The sequence below is a fragment of the Puma concolor genome, chromosome B2 (genome assembly GCF_028749965.1).
Source record: "Puma concolor isolate L17-30 chromosome B2, mPumCon1.1.hap2, whole genome shotgun sequence".
NCBI classification, from domain to species: Eukaryota; Metazoa; Chordata; class Mammalia; order Carnivora; family Felidae; genus Puma; species Puma concolor.
The window spans coordinates 146,219,265-146,235,870 of NC_141671.1; the positions used below are offsets into that span (position 1 = coordinate 146,219,265).

The 16,606-nt window shown below is 46.2% G+C and overlaps 1 protein-coding gene across 1 annotated transcript in view; it reads right to left on the reverse strand.

The window, feature by feature from the left end:
* Positions 1-570: 570 nt before the first annotated feature.
* LOC112862216 (solute carrier family 22 member 2) overlaps positions 571-16,606 on the reverse strand; it is a 31,671-nt gene continuing 15,635 nt past the window's right edge. The window contains exons 6-11 of the mRNA XM_086708270.1: positions 15,721-15,827; positions 14,166-14,380; positions 13,174-13,282; positions 12,523-12,635; positions 8,677-8,776; positions 571-1,527 (exon numbers count right to left, since the gene is read on the reverse strand). Coding sequence (XP_086564396.1) covers positions 1,461-1,527; positions 8,677-8,776; positions 12,523-12,635; positions 13,174-13,282; positions 14,166-14,380; positions 15,721-15,827 — 711 coding nt within the window. The 3' untranslated portion in view covers positions 571-1,460. The remainder of the gene's footprint in view (positions 1,528-8,676; positions 8,777-12,522; positions 12,636-13,173; positions 13,283-14,165; positions 14,381-15,720; positions 15,828-16,606) is intronic.

Here is a 16,606-nt window from a genome sequence, read left to right on the forward strand (position 1 = left end):
AGAGAGCTAAATCTTCATATTTTATACCAGAAAGTCAATAGGTAATGTAATGTTTATTTAAAAATTTTTTTTTGTTTTTATTTTATTTTTGAGAGAGTGAGAGAGCGAGAGAGAGCAGGGGAGGGGCAGAGAGAGAAAGGGAGACACAGAATCCGAAGCAGACTCCAGGTTCTGAGCTGTTAGCACAGAGCCCAATGCAGGGCTCAAACTCATGAACCACGAGATCATGACCTGAGCAGAAGTCAGATGCTTAACTGACTGAGCCACCCAGGCACCCCAGTAATGTAATACTTAAAGTTAAAAAGGCAAGACGTATCAATATAAAGCAGGTTATTTAGATATACAAATGTAGGGGCGCCTGGGTGGCGCAGTCGGTTAAGCGTCCGACTTCAGCCAGGTCACGATCTCGCGGTCCGTGAGTTCGAGCCCCGCGTCAGGCTCTGGGCTGATGGCTCGGAGCCTGGAGCCTGTTTCCGATTCTGTGCCTCCCCCTCTCTCTGCCCCTCCCCCGTTCATGCTCTGTCTCTCTCTGTCCCAAAAATAAATAAACGCTGAAAAAAAAAATTAGATATATAAATATAAATCACAAGAGAAAGAAACAGCTGAAATAGTTGAAAATTATTCTGGAGGCATTGGTAGAGGTGGAATGGGGCAAGGAACTTTTTTTTGCATTATAGGTCTTGAAGTATTTAGCTTCTAAATATTAATTTATTATATGACCGTGGTAAAACTATTAATATAATTTTTTTAAACCACAAATTTAGAGAAATTTTTATCAGGGTGAGACATTACCACATCGGTTTAATAGGCCAAATTAAACACTGCTCCCTATCAAACTCTTCTCCAGATTTTTTTGTGGAAAGCACACGTTTGTATTCAACTCGTCTAAATGGAGCAGACTTACTGATTACTCATGTTGTATTTCTGATTCTTTATTTTAGTTTCCTTTAAACATCTAACCCAGATAATAATGTATTTTAAAATTTTGTCACCCATGTCACTTGAAAGGCCAATTTAAATTTCTTGGCATACATTCTGGACAACTTGATATTACTTTACATGTGTCATTTCTTTAAGAAAACGGGCTCTCTGCTCTACTTAATAGTTTTTCAGATCTTCTCTGTTCTGTTTCCCTGGCCCACGATTCTCCTATGTGTTTTGGTTTGATATCATTGTGGAGAAAAGAATAAAATACAATAAGATAAAGACAATTCCCAGCACACCAATAGCATTGTCCTAGGAATGCTGGGAATGGAGTGAGCTGGTGGGGCTTGGTAGGGTTTGGTCCCCTGGGTAGATTTTAATAAGTAGGACAACAAACTCTATTTGGCTATAGATTTAGGTTCGTAGGGTTCAAAACAAGGTAAGGTTGAATTATATGGGCATTGTGGTGGATGGAGAAATCTCTGGTCTGGACTTGTATCATCACAGCAAGGCCATAGCAAGAGTGGTCTCTCTTCTTAGTTTAGCGGATTGTCTACTTTCTTGACTTGGAGGTAAATCATCTTTTCTTTATTTTTTCTTGGTCTGCAGTAATAAAGAAAATGGAGAGGAGAAGTAATAAGGAAGCTATAAACCAAAATAAAGTGGGTAGTAAATGAATGGGACAAAAAATTGATGTCAGTTTTGTCCAGGATTAGTTTTGCAGTGTGTTCTGAGTGGTGATTCCTGAAAAGAAAATTGACAGAGCTTGGTGAACAACTGATGTGGTGGGGTGGTTCCAAAAATGCTCTTCTGGGACTGGCCTATGTTCCTTATTTTAGGTGTTCACTTTTCTATGTAATGGAGGATGTGGGTGATGACTTATTTAATCTTATATTGGTAAAAAATGATTATTGCAAAATCTAGACAGCTGTCATTTCTTGCAAATACAATTTTAGAAACTTTTTACCAAAGCTCATTTATTTTTCAACAGTTGCACAAGTGAAAAATCAACTAGAAATTTGTTCGAATTGCACATGTTCTCAGTCATCTTATCTTCATGAATACCAGGATGTTGCTGACACTCATTGTAGAGATGCTGGTTTCTTCGTTCTGCTGCTCCCAGACATGCCCTTCGATAGTAAGGCTGAGATCTGCAGTGGGGCGACCCCTGGGTCCCCCAGCTCCTTGCGGAATTTGCCCTGCTCGGGGATGCCTAGTCTTGCCTCAGCTTCTGGGCCAGTCTGAGACAGGGAGGGTAGCAGAAGCTCACCCGAATCCCCTGGCAGTGCTGGAGTTCTCTCAGACCCCAGGCGTTGGGGCCCAAGGAAATCAGCTGCACTCCCGGGGTCTCTGTGCCAACAACAGTAATGGCAAAAGCAGTGGCAGCAACAACAGAAACAACAGTACCGTCAGGAGCGGGAACACCAGCAACAACAACAGCAACACTAGCAACAGTGGCAACAACAGCAGTGACAACAGTGACAACGGCAACAACAGGAACAACAGCAACAGCAAAAGCAACAGCAGTAACAATAGCAACAGCAGCAATAGGAACCACCACGGTAGCAATAGGAACCACAGCAACAACAGCAACAACAGGAAGCACAGCAGCAACAACAGCAGCCGTGACAGCAGCATCAGTAGCAGCCGTGGCAACGACAGGAATGACAGCGGCAACAATGGCAGCAATAATAGTAACAATGGCAGCAATGGCAACAGTAGGAACGACAACAATAATAGGAGCCACAGCAGCAACAATAGTAACAACAGCAACAACAGCAGCAAGAGTAACTATGGCAACAGCAGTAATAATAACGGCAAGAACGGCAGGAACAGCAGCAACGATAGTAACAATGGCAACAACAGGAACCACAGCAGCAACAATAGTAACAACAACAAGAACAAGAACCGCAGCAGCAACAACAGTAACAGTAGTAACAATGGCAACGACAGCAGCCGTGACAGCAGCATCAGTAGTAGCAGCGGCAACAACAGGAACCACAGCAGCAATAATAGTAACAACAGCAACAACCACAGCGGCAACAATGGTGGCCACAACAATAATAGGAACCACAGCAACAACGATAGTAGCCGCAGGAACCACTGCAGCAACAGTAATAATGGCAACAGCAGCAGCGATGATAGTAACCATGGCAACAACAGGAACCACAGCAGCAACAATATTAACAGCAACAGCAACAACAACAATCATAGTAACAATGGCAACAACAGCAGCAGCAACAGTAGTAACAACAACAATAACAGGAACCACAGCAGCAACAGTAGTAACAATGGCAACGACAGCCATGACAGCAGCATCAGTAGTAGCAGCGGCAACAACAGGAACAACGGCAGCAACGATATTAACACCAACAGCAACAACAAGAGCAATAATGGTAACAACAGCAACAACAGCAGCAGCAAGAGTAACTATGGCAACAGCAGTAGTAATAATGGCAAGAACGGCAAGAAGGGCAACAACGATAGTAACAATGGCAATGACCACAGAAGCAACAATAGTAGCAACAACAACAATAGGAACCGCAGTGACAACAGCAGCAACAGGAACCACAGCAGCACCAACAGCAACAGTGGTAATAATGGCAACAATAGCAGCATTGACAGCAGCATCAATAGTAACAGTGGCAACAACAGGAACCACAGCAGCAACAATATTAACAACAGTGGCAGCAATAACAGTAACAATGACAGCAACCGCAGCAGCAGCAGTAGTGACAACAACAATAACAGGAACCACAGCAGCAACAAGAGCAACAACAATGAAAACCACAACATCAGCAATAGTGACAACGGCAACAACAGCAGCAGCAGCAAGAGTAACGATGGCAATGACAGTAGTAATAATGGCAAGAACAGCAACAGCAGCAGCAATGATAGTAACAACAGCGACAACCACAGCAGCAACAATAGTAGCAACAACAATAATAGGAACCACAGCAACAACAATAGTAACTGCAGGAACCACTGCAGTAGCTATAGTAACCACAGCAGCAACAGTAGCAACTGTAGCAACAATGGCAACAACAGCAGCCATGACAGCAGCATCAATAATAACAGTGGCAACAACAGGAACCACAGCCGCAACAATAGTAACAACAACAGGAACCACAGCCGCAACAATAGTAACAATGAAAACCTCAGCATCAGCAATATAAACAACAGCAACAACAGCAGTAAGAGTAACCACGGCAACAGCAACAGTAACAATGGCAAGAACAGCAACAACAGCAGCAATGACCGTAACAGTGGCAACAGCAGGAACCACAGCAGCAACAGCGGCAGCAACAATACTAACAACAACAATAGGAACCACAGCAGCAACAATAGTAACGAGAACAGCAACCATAGCAACAAGAGCCACAACAGTAACCATAGCAACAACAACAGCAATAGCAGTGACAACGGCAACAAAGACAACAACAGCAGCAGCAACAGCAGCCACAAGAGTGACCATGGCAACAACGACAGCAACAACGGTGACCACGGCAACAGCAGCAGGTACAGTGGCGGCGGCGGCACAGCTATGCCGACTGACTGGTGAGGAGCCCCAGCCCGCTCTGGACCCTCACTGCATTCTTCCGCTTGTGAGCCCGGCCATCTGGGACCTGGGTGCCAGGACTAGCCTGGCTTTGTCACTTACTGGCCTCATGGACGAATCCTTCCATCTGTCTTGCCTTCATTTTTTTCAGTTGTCCAATGGGGCTAATAATAATAATAATAATACCTGTTCCATAGGGTTGGTGCCAGGATTAAATGAGGCAACACACGGGAAGGGCTTGGAAAGTACTAGCTAAAAGCTCTGAGCAAACGTTAGCCGCTGTTACCCAATTTTACAGGAAAGGAAACAAGGGTCAGGGATGAAATAAGGTGTACGTTGGGAAATCCCTAGGGTCGTCTTTGTAACCAGGATGGGCTCAGGGCCCTCGGGAGCCCAGTGACTCGATGGGGGTGGAGGGAGTCCCGCCCTACCCTGTTTGTGCGCCTCTCCCGCAGGGTCTGGGACACCGGACCTGGGTCAGCTCTCCTGACGGAGGCAGCCTGCCTGCCCCCCAGGGCCAGCGTGGGGTGCCCCTACTCCCGGCCATCTACGCGTCCTGTGGGCTGCCCCTGCTTGTCTTTCCCCACAGGGGGGCCCTTTGCCCAGCCCTGCCTCGGCGTCCACGTCCTCACTCCCTTGTGCAGCCCTCAAGCCTCACACAGGTCTGCCTTCCTTCTTCGAAAGGTGAGCCGGAGGATGTAATATGGACAGCAGAAAGGCGCAAACCTTCGCAGACGTATTTGTGGGTCACGTGAAGAGAAGGCGTGTAAAGCCACAGCAGGAATGATCTCCGCGATCCCCCTTTAGCCTGACGAACCAGCCTGACGAAAACGAAAGCCTCCTGCGAGGGGATGTGGATGTGTACGTCCCTGGGCTGAACTTCCCTGTCTCAACACCGTTCCGAATAGATTTTAAAATGTGATCCCCAGTCAGTGATCTAGGTACATATTTACCTATTTTATAGAAGAGCCATGAAAACTTCTGTGAACAATATCGGTGGTTACTGGGCATCCACAAAGGGCCCGCCTCTTTACATGCACGTATCTCGTCACAAAAATCCAATGAGTAGAAACTGCTGTCCCCATTTACAGATGAAGACACTGAGGCTTAGAAGAGTTAAGGCCACACGATAGGAAATGTCAAGACCTCGCCTATCAGACTCCACAGCCCCTGTCCTCCCCCACCACATATCCTTCCCACCTCTGGAGCTGGCTGGGAGAGCCTGGAGAAACCACAGTCGGAGATGCTCTAGAAGGAACTCAGCATGGGTCCCACAGCTATTTGGCGGGCACCCGCTCTGTGTGTGTGCCAGGCACCGTGCTAAGCTCTAGGGCTGTGGCAGTCAATGGGGCACGATCTGTCTTCAAGACGACAGACGTCTTCAAGGGGACAGTAGTGTGCATGGGAAGCTTCACTGAGACGGGGGTCCAGAGGGGACAGTTGGTCTAGATCAGGGACCTCGACTCAAATGTCTGCAGGTACCGGGCAGAAGATAGACATGTAGTGGGCACAAGACAGTCGGGCCTGGTGGCACCGCGGCCTACACCAGCGGCCGTGCCCTTCAAAATGCCGAGCTGTCTCTCAGCTCCGACGGATCATCGACAAGAGGAAATGCCTGCTCCGTGTTACCAAATCCTCTGAATTTGTTTTCTTTAACAGATCCTGGGAATCCAGTTAATGTGGACTTTCCCACTTAAAAAATACCCACGTGGGCCAAGCAAAGCGTTTGAGACCCTAGTGTCCTGTTGGCTGCCAGTGTGTGACGTCTGCTGAATTCAAGGGCCTCTTCTAATGCTGGCCTTCAAGCTCGGGGGAAAGCCTCCGACCACGGTGATTTCTTCTGCAGCAACATCTGCATAAGTACTGAACGTGTTAAAAGGGAACATCGTGGAGAATGGGTAAAATTCTGTTCAGTCCTCGGCATCAGCGGGCCAAAACTGTACTACAAATAAAATGCGTAAGAACATCTAAGCACACTGCACAAACAAACCTGTGGGGAGTGTGTCCTATGTTTATCTTTATTAGATTTTCTTGTTTATTTTTTTTAAGTTTATTTATTTTTCTTGAGAGAGATAGAGAGCGAGTAGGGGAGGGGCAGAGAGAGAGAGAGAGAGGGAGGCAGAAGCCCAAGCAGGCTCCGTGCTGTCGGCACAGAACCCGATGTGGGGCTTGAACTCACGAACCGTGAGATCGTGACCTGAGCCAAAATCAAGAGTCAGATGCTTAACCAACGGAGCCACCCAGGCGCCCCTCTTTATTAGATTTTCTTAATTTTACTTTTTGAATAGGTTCATATGGTTCAAAATTCAGAATGTACAAAAAGGTATGCATTGAAAATCCCTTCCTGGGGCTCCTGGGTGGCTCAGTTGGTTAAGTGCTCAATTCTTGATTTCAGCTCAGGTCATGATCTCGTGGTTCGTGAGTTCGAGCCCCGTGTCAGGCTGTGTTGACCGTGTGGAGCCTGCTTGGGATTCTCTCTCTCCCCTCTCGGTTCCTCTGCTCTCTCTCTCTCTCTCTCTCTCTCAGAATGGGTACATAAAAACTTAAAAAAAAAAGAAAATCTCTCCCACCTATGTTCTCTGCCCACCAATTCCACAGATGGCCAATGTTACAGCTTTTCCATCTTCTTTCAGAGATACAGTAAATACACATATATATGTATATGTATATAGATATTTAACGTGGATATGTATTTATTCATTCTTTTTTTAAAATGTGTATTTATTTTTGAAAGAGAGAGAGAGAGACAGAGCATGAGAGGGGGAGAGGCAGAGAGAGAGGGAGACACAGAATCTGAAGCAGGTTCCGGGTGCTGAGCTGTCAGCACAGACCCCGACGTGGGACTCGAACTCATGAACCGTGAGATCATGACCTGAGCCCACGTCGGACACTTAACCGACTGAGCCACCTGGGTGCCCCTATTTGTTCATTCTTTTTACAGAAATGGTAGAATATTTACTTTCTATATTTCCCTTTTAAAAATTAATAATATATCTGAGAGAACTTTCCTTATCACTGCATGTAAAGCTGCCTCATTATTTTTATTTTTATTTTTTTATTTAAAAAAAATTTTTAATCCTTATTTATTTTTGAGAGAGAGAGAGAAAGAGAAGCAGAGCTCCAGTGGGGGTGGAACGGAGAGAGAGGGAGACACAGAATCCGAAGCAGGCTCCAGGCTCTGAGGTGTCAGCACAGAGCCTGACGCGGGGCTTGAACTCACGAGCTGTGAGTTCATGACCTGAGCCGAAGTCAGACACCTAAACAACTGAGCCATCCAGGTGCCCCTGCCTCATTCTTTTTAATGGCTGCAGAGTATTTTATCGAATGACCTACCATAATTTATATAATCAGTGGGCATTTAGGCTGTTTCCAATCTTTTCTTACATAAAACGCGGTCTTAAATAGTAATCTTGTGCCCCCGTAATCTTGTACATATATGCTCCTAGAAGGGTGGAAATTTCCGGGTAAAAAGAAATGCACATTTTTGATACTATGGCCATCACAGAGAGTTCAGGTTTCTACTCCCACTGACAACACAGGGCGCCGTTTCCCCACGGTCCTTCCCAACATGATACGTTAACGAGCAGTTTAATCTTCGACAACCTCAGCTGTGAGTCGTGTGGTGTTCCTTTATACCTGTCTTACTATGGGAGATCTGAGCATATTTTCATACCTTTAAGAGCTGTTTTTCTTTTCTTTTCCCTGAACTACCTATTCAAGTCCTTAGCCCATTTTTTTTTTTCCTTTTGGGTCGTTCCTCTAATGGATTTGCCAGAGCCCTTTATATAGTGGGAAAACCAGCCCCTTGTCGAGGAGTAAATATTTTCTCCACATTTGTTATTATTATTTTTTAGACAATGTTGGTTTTTCAATGCAGAATTCTTTATTCAGAAAGGCACACTTACTGATCTTCCTTTCAAAGGGATCTGGATTTTTTGCCCTACTTACACAGACCTTCCCCATTCTGAAAGTATCAGGTATCTCCTAGCGTGTGTTCATTATTTTACTGTTTCTTTGTGTTTTGTTTTGTTTTGCTTTGCTTTGTTTTGTTTTTACTCTTCAGTCTTTGATTTCGTGTGACTCGATCTCAACGTACGGCATGGGCTACAAATTCAATCTCCTCTTTTTTTTCCACCTGGCCTCAGAACTGGCCCAGACACGCACGCACAGAGGAATTTCAGCTCCTTCCTTACCTCTGCATGTTCTCGGCTTCATCTATAGTCTCAGGCAAAGCCTTCCCTTTGGTCTCTGGAAGCAGCAACACCAGTACCCCAGCAACCAAGCCAATCACAGCTGAAGGTCAAACAGATGCAAATCACATTAAGAACTAAAATGCGCAGGTTGGTTGTTTTAGCCTGACGTGGGGCTCGATCCCACGAACCGTGAGATCCTGACCTGAACTGAAATCAAGAGTCAGATGCTCAACCAACTAAACTCCTCAGGGGCCCCAAACATTCAAGTTTTATAATTAGAACTCCACTAATTTCTTCAAAAAAACGTTTGTGTGTGATTTTCTATAGTTACGGGTTTCTTTGCTCTCTCTGACTGTCCTATAAATATTTTGCTGATTCCAAACGCCGTTGGATTGCAATTCCTTATAGGGAGATGAAATACTTAACATTTTGAGTCAAGGTTATTCTAGGCTAGAGAACATTGCCATGATATTAAGATACATGGGAGTTAGAAAATAACTCTGAAAAAAAAATCAACTCCGAGGAAAGGAAGAACATAACCCTGCCAACATAAAGCACTTAGCAATGAAAATGAGTCAGAAACTTGGACCACTGTGAGCAAACAGAGGTAATGAATCATGTATTACTGTATCACAGTATGAAAAAGTATAGCCAGGCCTATGCTTTTAGTTTTAATTAGGGGGGTTGATAGAGTCTTTTGGTTGCTCCTTTTTCCCTTGTCTCCAGCTCTAATTTTTTGCACACGCTAAGGGGTAATCGTAAACATTAGGGTGTTTATGCTTCCTTAAATCCCCGCTAACATTTTGGGATTCTAAGGTCACATTTTATGCTTTGCTACGGTAGAATGCAGGAAGTAGGTGGGGGTTCTTCGCTGCTTTGGAGTTTCAAAAGAAGGGCACACTGGACTCCGTTTTGACATCTTTGCAAAATGGCAGGAGTAGAGGCCACCACGGTTCAGGATGCCGGCTGAAGCTCCGGGTCCCTGGGCTCCACTTCGGAGCCTCCACTCACTGGTCTCAGAGCCCTGGGAAATTCTCTTCTGAACCTCAGCCATGAAGTGAGGTGACATCTCCACATCACATGCTTGTTGTGTGACTCAAGTGGCTTCCTGTCTGTTAAGTGGCCGTGCCCGCCACAGCGTATGAACGAGGTAGCTCTCCCCTCGGAGTCTCACCAAACCACCAACGATTCACTTGGTTGTAACTCGTGCAAACAATAAACATATTCCGTGGGCTTTGATCCTCTGAAGTAAGTGAATTATGTAGAGAATATAATAGATGGCTCAAATTGTCATCCCTTTAGCATTTTATATTTGCAAAGATAGGCCTAATGAACCAGATTATTGCTTTTTTTTTTTTAAGTTTTTTATTTATTTTTGAGAGGGGGGAATGAGAGAGAGAGGGAGTGAGAGAAAATCCCAAGCAGGCTCTAAACTGCCAGCACAGAGCCCGGTGTGGGGATCGAACTCACAAACCATGAGCTCATGACCTGAGCTGAAATCAAGAGTTGTGTGCTTAACCGACTGAGCCACCCAGGCGCCCCTGAACCAGGTTATTTCTTTCTTTTTTTTTTTTTTTAATTTTTTTTTTTCAACTTTTATTTATTTTTGGGACAGAGAGAGACAGAGCATGAACGGGGGAGGGGCAGAGAGCGAGGGAGACACAGAATCGGAAACAGGCTCCAGGCTCTGAGCCATCAGCCCAGAGCCTGACGCGGGGCTCGAACCCACGGACCGCGAGATCGTGACCTGGCTGAAGTCGGACGCTTAACCGACTGCGCCACCCAGGCGCCCCCCGGGTTATTTCTTAAATCAGTTTTTTTTTCCAGTGCTCTTCCAATTGGGGTTTTCCCAGCTTTGGATGTGTTGATTTTCAGGCTTCTGGAGAACCGCTTCCGGCGATTTCAAGACCACAGTTGGCGAACCATTAATGTGTGCAAAAGAAATGCAAAGGAATAAAAATGTCAAAGTGTTAGTTTCGCTTCCCAATAAAAATGGGAGTTGTCGGGGTGCCTGGGTGGCGCAGTTGGTTAAGCGTCCGACTTCAGCCAGGTCACGATCTCGCGGTCCGTGAGTTCGAGCCCCGCGTCAGGCTCTGGGCTGATGGCTCGGAGCCTGGAGCCTGTTTCCGATTCTGTGTCTCCCTCTCTCTCTGCCCCTCCCCCGTTCATGCTCTGTCTCTCTCTGTCCCAAAAATAAATAAACGTTGAAAAAAAAAATTAAAAAAAAAAAAGGGAATTGTCTTTGAGTTTACTTGAAACGGTGAAATGCAGCTAAAATCCTTTGTCTTTTCAAGGGGAAGGTGAATCCTGAGGGAGGATAACAGAGGCTCCTCTAGGTCTGGACCTTACATTGCTCTGGTAAATGAAGTCTCTGTTCTTGACCCACAAATGTCTCGCTGACCCATAATCACTCACTGCCCACCTAAGGGAGGGGCCGAGATTGAGGCGGTTCCACCTTCCTCCCTGGAAGGAAGGAGTCCACAGGGGCTTGTGGGACTCCTCCAAGTTGGAAAGTAGGCTCCGTGAGGATCCCTCAACCGGTGTGGGGAGAGGAAGGCGCCTGGGCCATGTAGGCCCCATAGGTAAGTGGTACCAGCCACTCTGTGGCCAAATCATGCTTATCTCAGGGTAAAGAGCTTGTGTTCTCGCAACTTTGGCCATCTTGCTGTTACTACGTTGCAACATAGAAGACTTCTTTGGGTCTATTCCGAGGGGGAGTTCTATTGGCGGCGTGGAGCATTTGCTGGCAGATGCACAGCAGTGGAAAACCCCCCTCTCCCCTTCCCGAATCCCTTGAGAAGAGGAAGGAGCGGAGATGTTTGTGTGCAACAATGCGCAGCATTAGGGGAAAAGCCATTTGGGTGTTTGTCCAATGTGCAGAGGGTCTTGTCCTCCCTCCCTCCGGTTAAGTGAGTGTTGGAGGCCCATGGGGGAAAATGTTACATTTTTTGTCAGATTAAAAGTGGTTCCCAATGGATCTAAAAGAAGATGAAAATGAGTGCATTGAGGCCTCCTGGCTAACGTGAGAAGGCGAATGCTGTGTGCGTGAATCTGGACACCTCTCTGCGTGGTGCCCAGGAGAGGGTCGGTCTCACAGTCCCCAGCTGCGGGGAAGGGCAATGGCCATGAGTGAACGGAAGTGCCCAGGATTCCCAGAGCCCTTTGATAGCCTGCAGACCTTCAACACTGGCCTCTGTGTGCGAATTGCTGATAATTAGATTTGTCTCTGTCACTTTCCAGGCTGCAGGCTGGTCGGGGAGGGGAGGGCTCAGCACTGGTGCATTCCTTCAGTGTTGGAAGGAAGCACTGAGCCAATCCTCCTTAACTCTAACTGCCCAAGGAATCCGAGGAAGGGGTGCCCGACACCAGCACACGTGTACTGTTAAGCCAACGCATTTCCTTAATGGTGGTCTTTGTTTCCCCTGGATTTTGAAAACGCTCTTTGCAAAACCGTAACTGCCTTTCTTTGAAGTAATGTAGCTAAGAGTTGTGTATTTTCTCACGTCTGGCCATAGAGGAGGCAGAGTGAGCTCTTTGACAAAGAGACCCAAGGAGGGGTGGAAATCGGTGAGGAGAGTTAGGGGTTTTCTTCAGGCAAATGTCTTTCCATCTTACTCCCTCTTGAACTTTGTACCACAAAGGCCGTGAGTCCTAGTGGGCTCCCATGCCTGGGTCTTAGTAGCTACTAATAGTATTACCAGTACTAGTCTTACTAATGCTAAGAGTAGTTCTCATTACTAGCTGTATTTAGTAGTCGCTGGTAGGCATGATACCTATTTTGAGATAGAAAAATGGCGGATGCTAGGAAAATAGGGTTTCATTCAGACATGTCTGAGGATCTCTTACCGAAAACCAGCAGTGGGAGCTCATGCCAGACGTTGGTGAGCCGGTAGACCAAGAACGGTGTGATAATGCCACCGATGTCGCACATGGAGGAGCAGACAAGGACACCGAGATTCCTGAAATGCAGGAAACGGATTGAACTTTTAGCTTCTCGCCGGATGGTAGTTATCCCCCACTGCCTCCACATAAATACTTCCCTACATCACTAAAATGTCTGTGAACTGGAAAAAAACCAAAAGGTTCACATTATTTTCAACACACACAAGTGGTGTGATACACAGTTCCATCCCTATTCTGTTGTGCTTATTTCATGTTAGCTTTTTTGAAGATTTTTAATGGGGGGGGGAGGTGATTTTACTCTTATCACCTGTCTTCTCTACGCTGTTCTGTGGTCCTGTGTGTGCTGTTTCTGACCACGCTCTCCTAGGGCCATTTGGTCATTGCTCTCTTGCAGTCAATACGCTGTATTTCACCCTAGCCGTAAGTGTGAGATGTGGCCTCGTTACTGCCTTCACATGTCCTAATCTTCTCTTACCCGTGTTTTGGAAAGGAAGGCATCCTCTGAAAAGGTGTCCCCCTCTGGCACTTGTGCTAGGTCTAGCCAACAACCAAATGTCCCGACCACCCTCTTCATGTTGAGGAAAGCATGCTAACCTGATGAATGTGGGGTACAGTTCCGCGTTGACCAGGCAAACCATTTCGTAAGCCATCGTAATCCCCATCCTACCCAAGCACGCGACTGTAACTCTTAGCCACTGCAGATCTGAGGGGGAGAACACACACCAGTTACACACACAGCACTGGGTAATGGTCTCCAAACCCTGGTCTGCAAACAGTGCTCCAGAGGCATGCAAAGGGAAAGTCCACATTCCAGAATGGATTGAGAATGCAAAACGCTTCTTCTATAGACTCCAAGTCTTGAGCAAGATTCCCCACATCTGTTAGTTTTAACTTGGACACAGTTCTAACAGTCTCTTGAGACCCCAGTCATTAATGATGACAGAATTATACCAGTTTTCAAAGCTGGGCCAACTCTAGTCTATAGAGGTCGCCCACAAGGAACAGTAAAATATGGAAATATTTTAAGTAATTGCTAATAACTGAAGGATGCAAACAAAGCTCCTAGTTGCTAAGAGGATTCTATTGTATAGGTTCTTACTCTCCTTCGTTGAGAACGCATTTTAAAAAGAAGGAAAGGAACTGAATAAGTGTTCATTTGTTGCATTTACCTAAACTTCCTTATTTGTTCTGCAGAATGATGCAGGGAGGCCAAGGGAGTTGTCTGGATAGTGTCTGGGAAACACTAAAATAAGACTTTAACCCTAGGCCTGCTCTACCCCTGCAAAGCCCATGCTTTCTTTTCTGGGCCAGGCCAATGGTCTGTAGCATGAGTCCCCTTAGCCTTTCTTGTTCTAGTACATTAGAGAACAATCAAGTGTGATTGTATTATGTCAGGCAACCTTTGGGTACAATTGTTCTTAAAGACAGGGTGGCTATATGGTTTGCTCAGAGAGGTCCCAGATACTGTGTTCACTCTTTCCAAATTGATTTGGATGACAAATTACATAGTCCTACTCTCAGAGGGCTATGACCTCCCTCTTCTCAGGGCCTTAGAAGACAAGACCCCAGCTTGGCCTGACACTTACCATCAGGGATAAAAACCGAGGCTAGGCAGGCTACCCCTGCCACCATATTTGATGCAGCCCATGGATAGCGGCGACCTAAACGGTCAATGGTGAGGATGATGAGGAGGGCAGCTGGAAACTCCACCAGGGCAGAGTAGAAGAAATCCAAGTAGAAATTGCTCCCTGCAAGGCCCATGTGCATGATGAGGCCCTGGTAGAGAACAGAGCTCGTGAACCTGAGCAAAGAGGAGAGCTCAGGTCAAGCCAAGCACCAAAAGCAAATCATCGAGAAGGAGCAGCTTCTGGAAATGAGAGTGGTTTGTGGGTCACCTTTCTTTGTCATCTTAGTGCTATTCCCTCTCTTCCACTGCTTTTGCATCATCTGACCCACTGTGGTGGCTGGTTGTGAGCCCAGAACCAGGAAAGCAGAAGAAATTAAGATAACATTCCCTGGCCAAACTGAAAGGCAAGAAGAAATTTCTTTCTAGAGTGATTTATTTGGTAAAAGTGTATCAGTTTATTAGTGGCTGTTAATTATTATCTCTTTGTGGTTTTCTGATGGAATCGGGATTAAAAGGCTTGGCTACTTAATTCAAATTTTAGGAGACCAGAGACCCAAATGGGTACCAAATTCCCAAATGGGTACGGCCTCACTTCTTGAGGATTTCTCTTCTGACACCATCCAGATAGCATTTTGACGATGTTTTTTTTTGCTTTGTTTTGTCGACTGAAAGTGTTTGTTATCTGTAATGGAAACTAGGAAGACCCCTGGCAAGAGCCACAATTATTCAGAAAAGGAAAGAAGGCTAACGAAGCCACATTTCACTGCTTCGTGTTACGCGCAGTACTGTAAAGGGTGCCAGATTAATTCCTGGTGAGCCTTGCTTCTGCCAGTGGTTACAAATCTCCGTTTGGCCGGTGTCAGTCCAATGCACACTGAAAGGAAAGTTCACTGGACTAAGGAAGGCTTGGTGCAGGGTGAGGGCTCAGAGCTCCAGGAGAAGCCTGCAGACAGTGAAAACAATCACGCTTCAGCCACGGATTGTGGAGTTAGTGGATTACTCTTTGTGGCTTGTTCTCATTCGTAAGTTTATTTTTTTCTCCAATAGACAAGAAAAGGAAAAGACCCTTCCCTTGCTAGCCCTGTACAATAAGGAGAGATCTACACTCATCATAAATATAGAACCAGGAGTTGTCCATTTTGGCTAAATACCGGAATCATCTGGAGAATGTTAAAATATCGGTGCCTTGGACCTTCCCTCAACCAATTAAATCAGTGTTTTCAGGGGGGCAGTGTGGGGAGTCTCGGCTTGGTATTTTATAACCTCCTTTGACAATGCCAAAGTCGAGAATGTGCTTATCTATGCTTTGGGACTGTAAGCCGATTTCAACATCTGCCCCCCCCCCCCCCAAATGATATCAGGAAAACCTGCAATAAGTGAGTCCCCTCACCATCCACGGTCAATACCGATACTGGAACTAGGCTATGTAACCGTGCTCTTGGTCCCTCCCTTAATGTGGATGATGGGGATTTAAAAAAATGTGGAGAGGTTCTGAAGTGAAAAACATTCCTTACCAGTTGTACATCAGGATCAAAGTGTGTTTCCTGATCTGAGGGGTTCTGACCAAATCAAGAAATGAAGGATTCAGCTTCTCGTCAGCTTCCTCATCAGGTCTGAGGCTCTAGGAATAGAAATCGTAGGAACAGCTTTGTGTGGTTAAAGACAGTGTCCCTGTATGTATGGAAACTGATTTGACAATAAATCTCATATGTCAAAAAAAAAAAAAAAAAAAAAGCCAGGGGAACAAAGGCATTGTCAGACCTGCAAGTCAAAAAAAAAAAAAGACAGTGTCCCTGTGTAGTACAGGGAATCACAACAGTAAGTGACACTTGCTGGGGGCTCATAGTGAGCCTTTCATATGTACTAGCTCGGCTAATCTGGACTATCCTGGAAGTTAGTGTCCACCTTTTTTCACCCCTTTCACAGAAGAGGGAGCTGGGATTTGGGGGAGTTGGGTAACTCATGTGCCTCTGTCAAGGGGCCCTTGGAGGTAAAGCACAGGGGGGCAGGAGGAGGCCTGGCTCAGCGGCCCTGTGGGCTGAGGGCACGGGGCGCCCTCTCTGCAGGACCGGCTGGGACCCCGCAGTCAGGAAGCTCTGCTCCGGGACCCTTGCACTGGGAGCAGCTCTTTATCGCCTAGAGCTTGTTAGAATGAAAGACCTGGGCCCCCATCCAGACAGACTGAATCGGAATCTGCGTTGCCACAGGGTCCCAGGTGCACCCTGTGCACAAGTATTAACGCTCCAGAAGCTCTGCTCTAGGAGAAAATAGTAGGTGGTGGAGTTGAGACCCAGTCTCCAGGGTTCAGGAAGCAGAATATTCGCAAAAACCACTCCTTCTGAAAGCAACACTGGACGAGTGCTAAAAGCCCGAGGACAAGAGGAAGAACCTCCAGCGGAC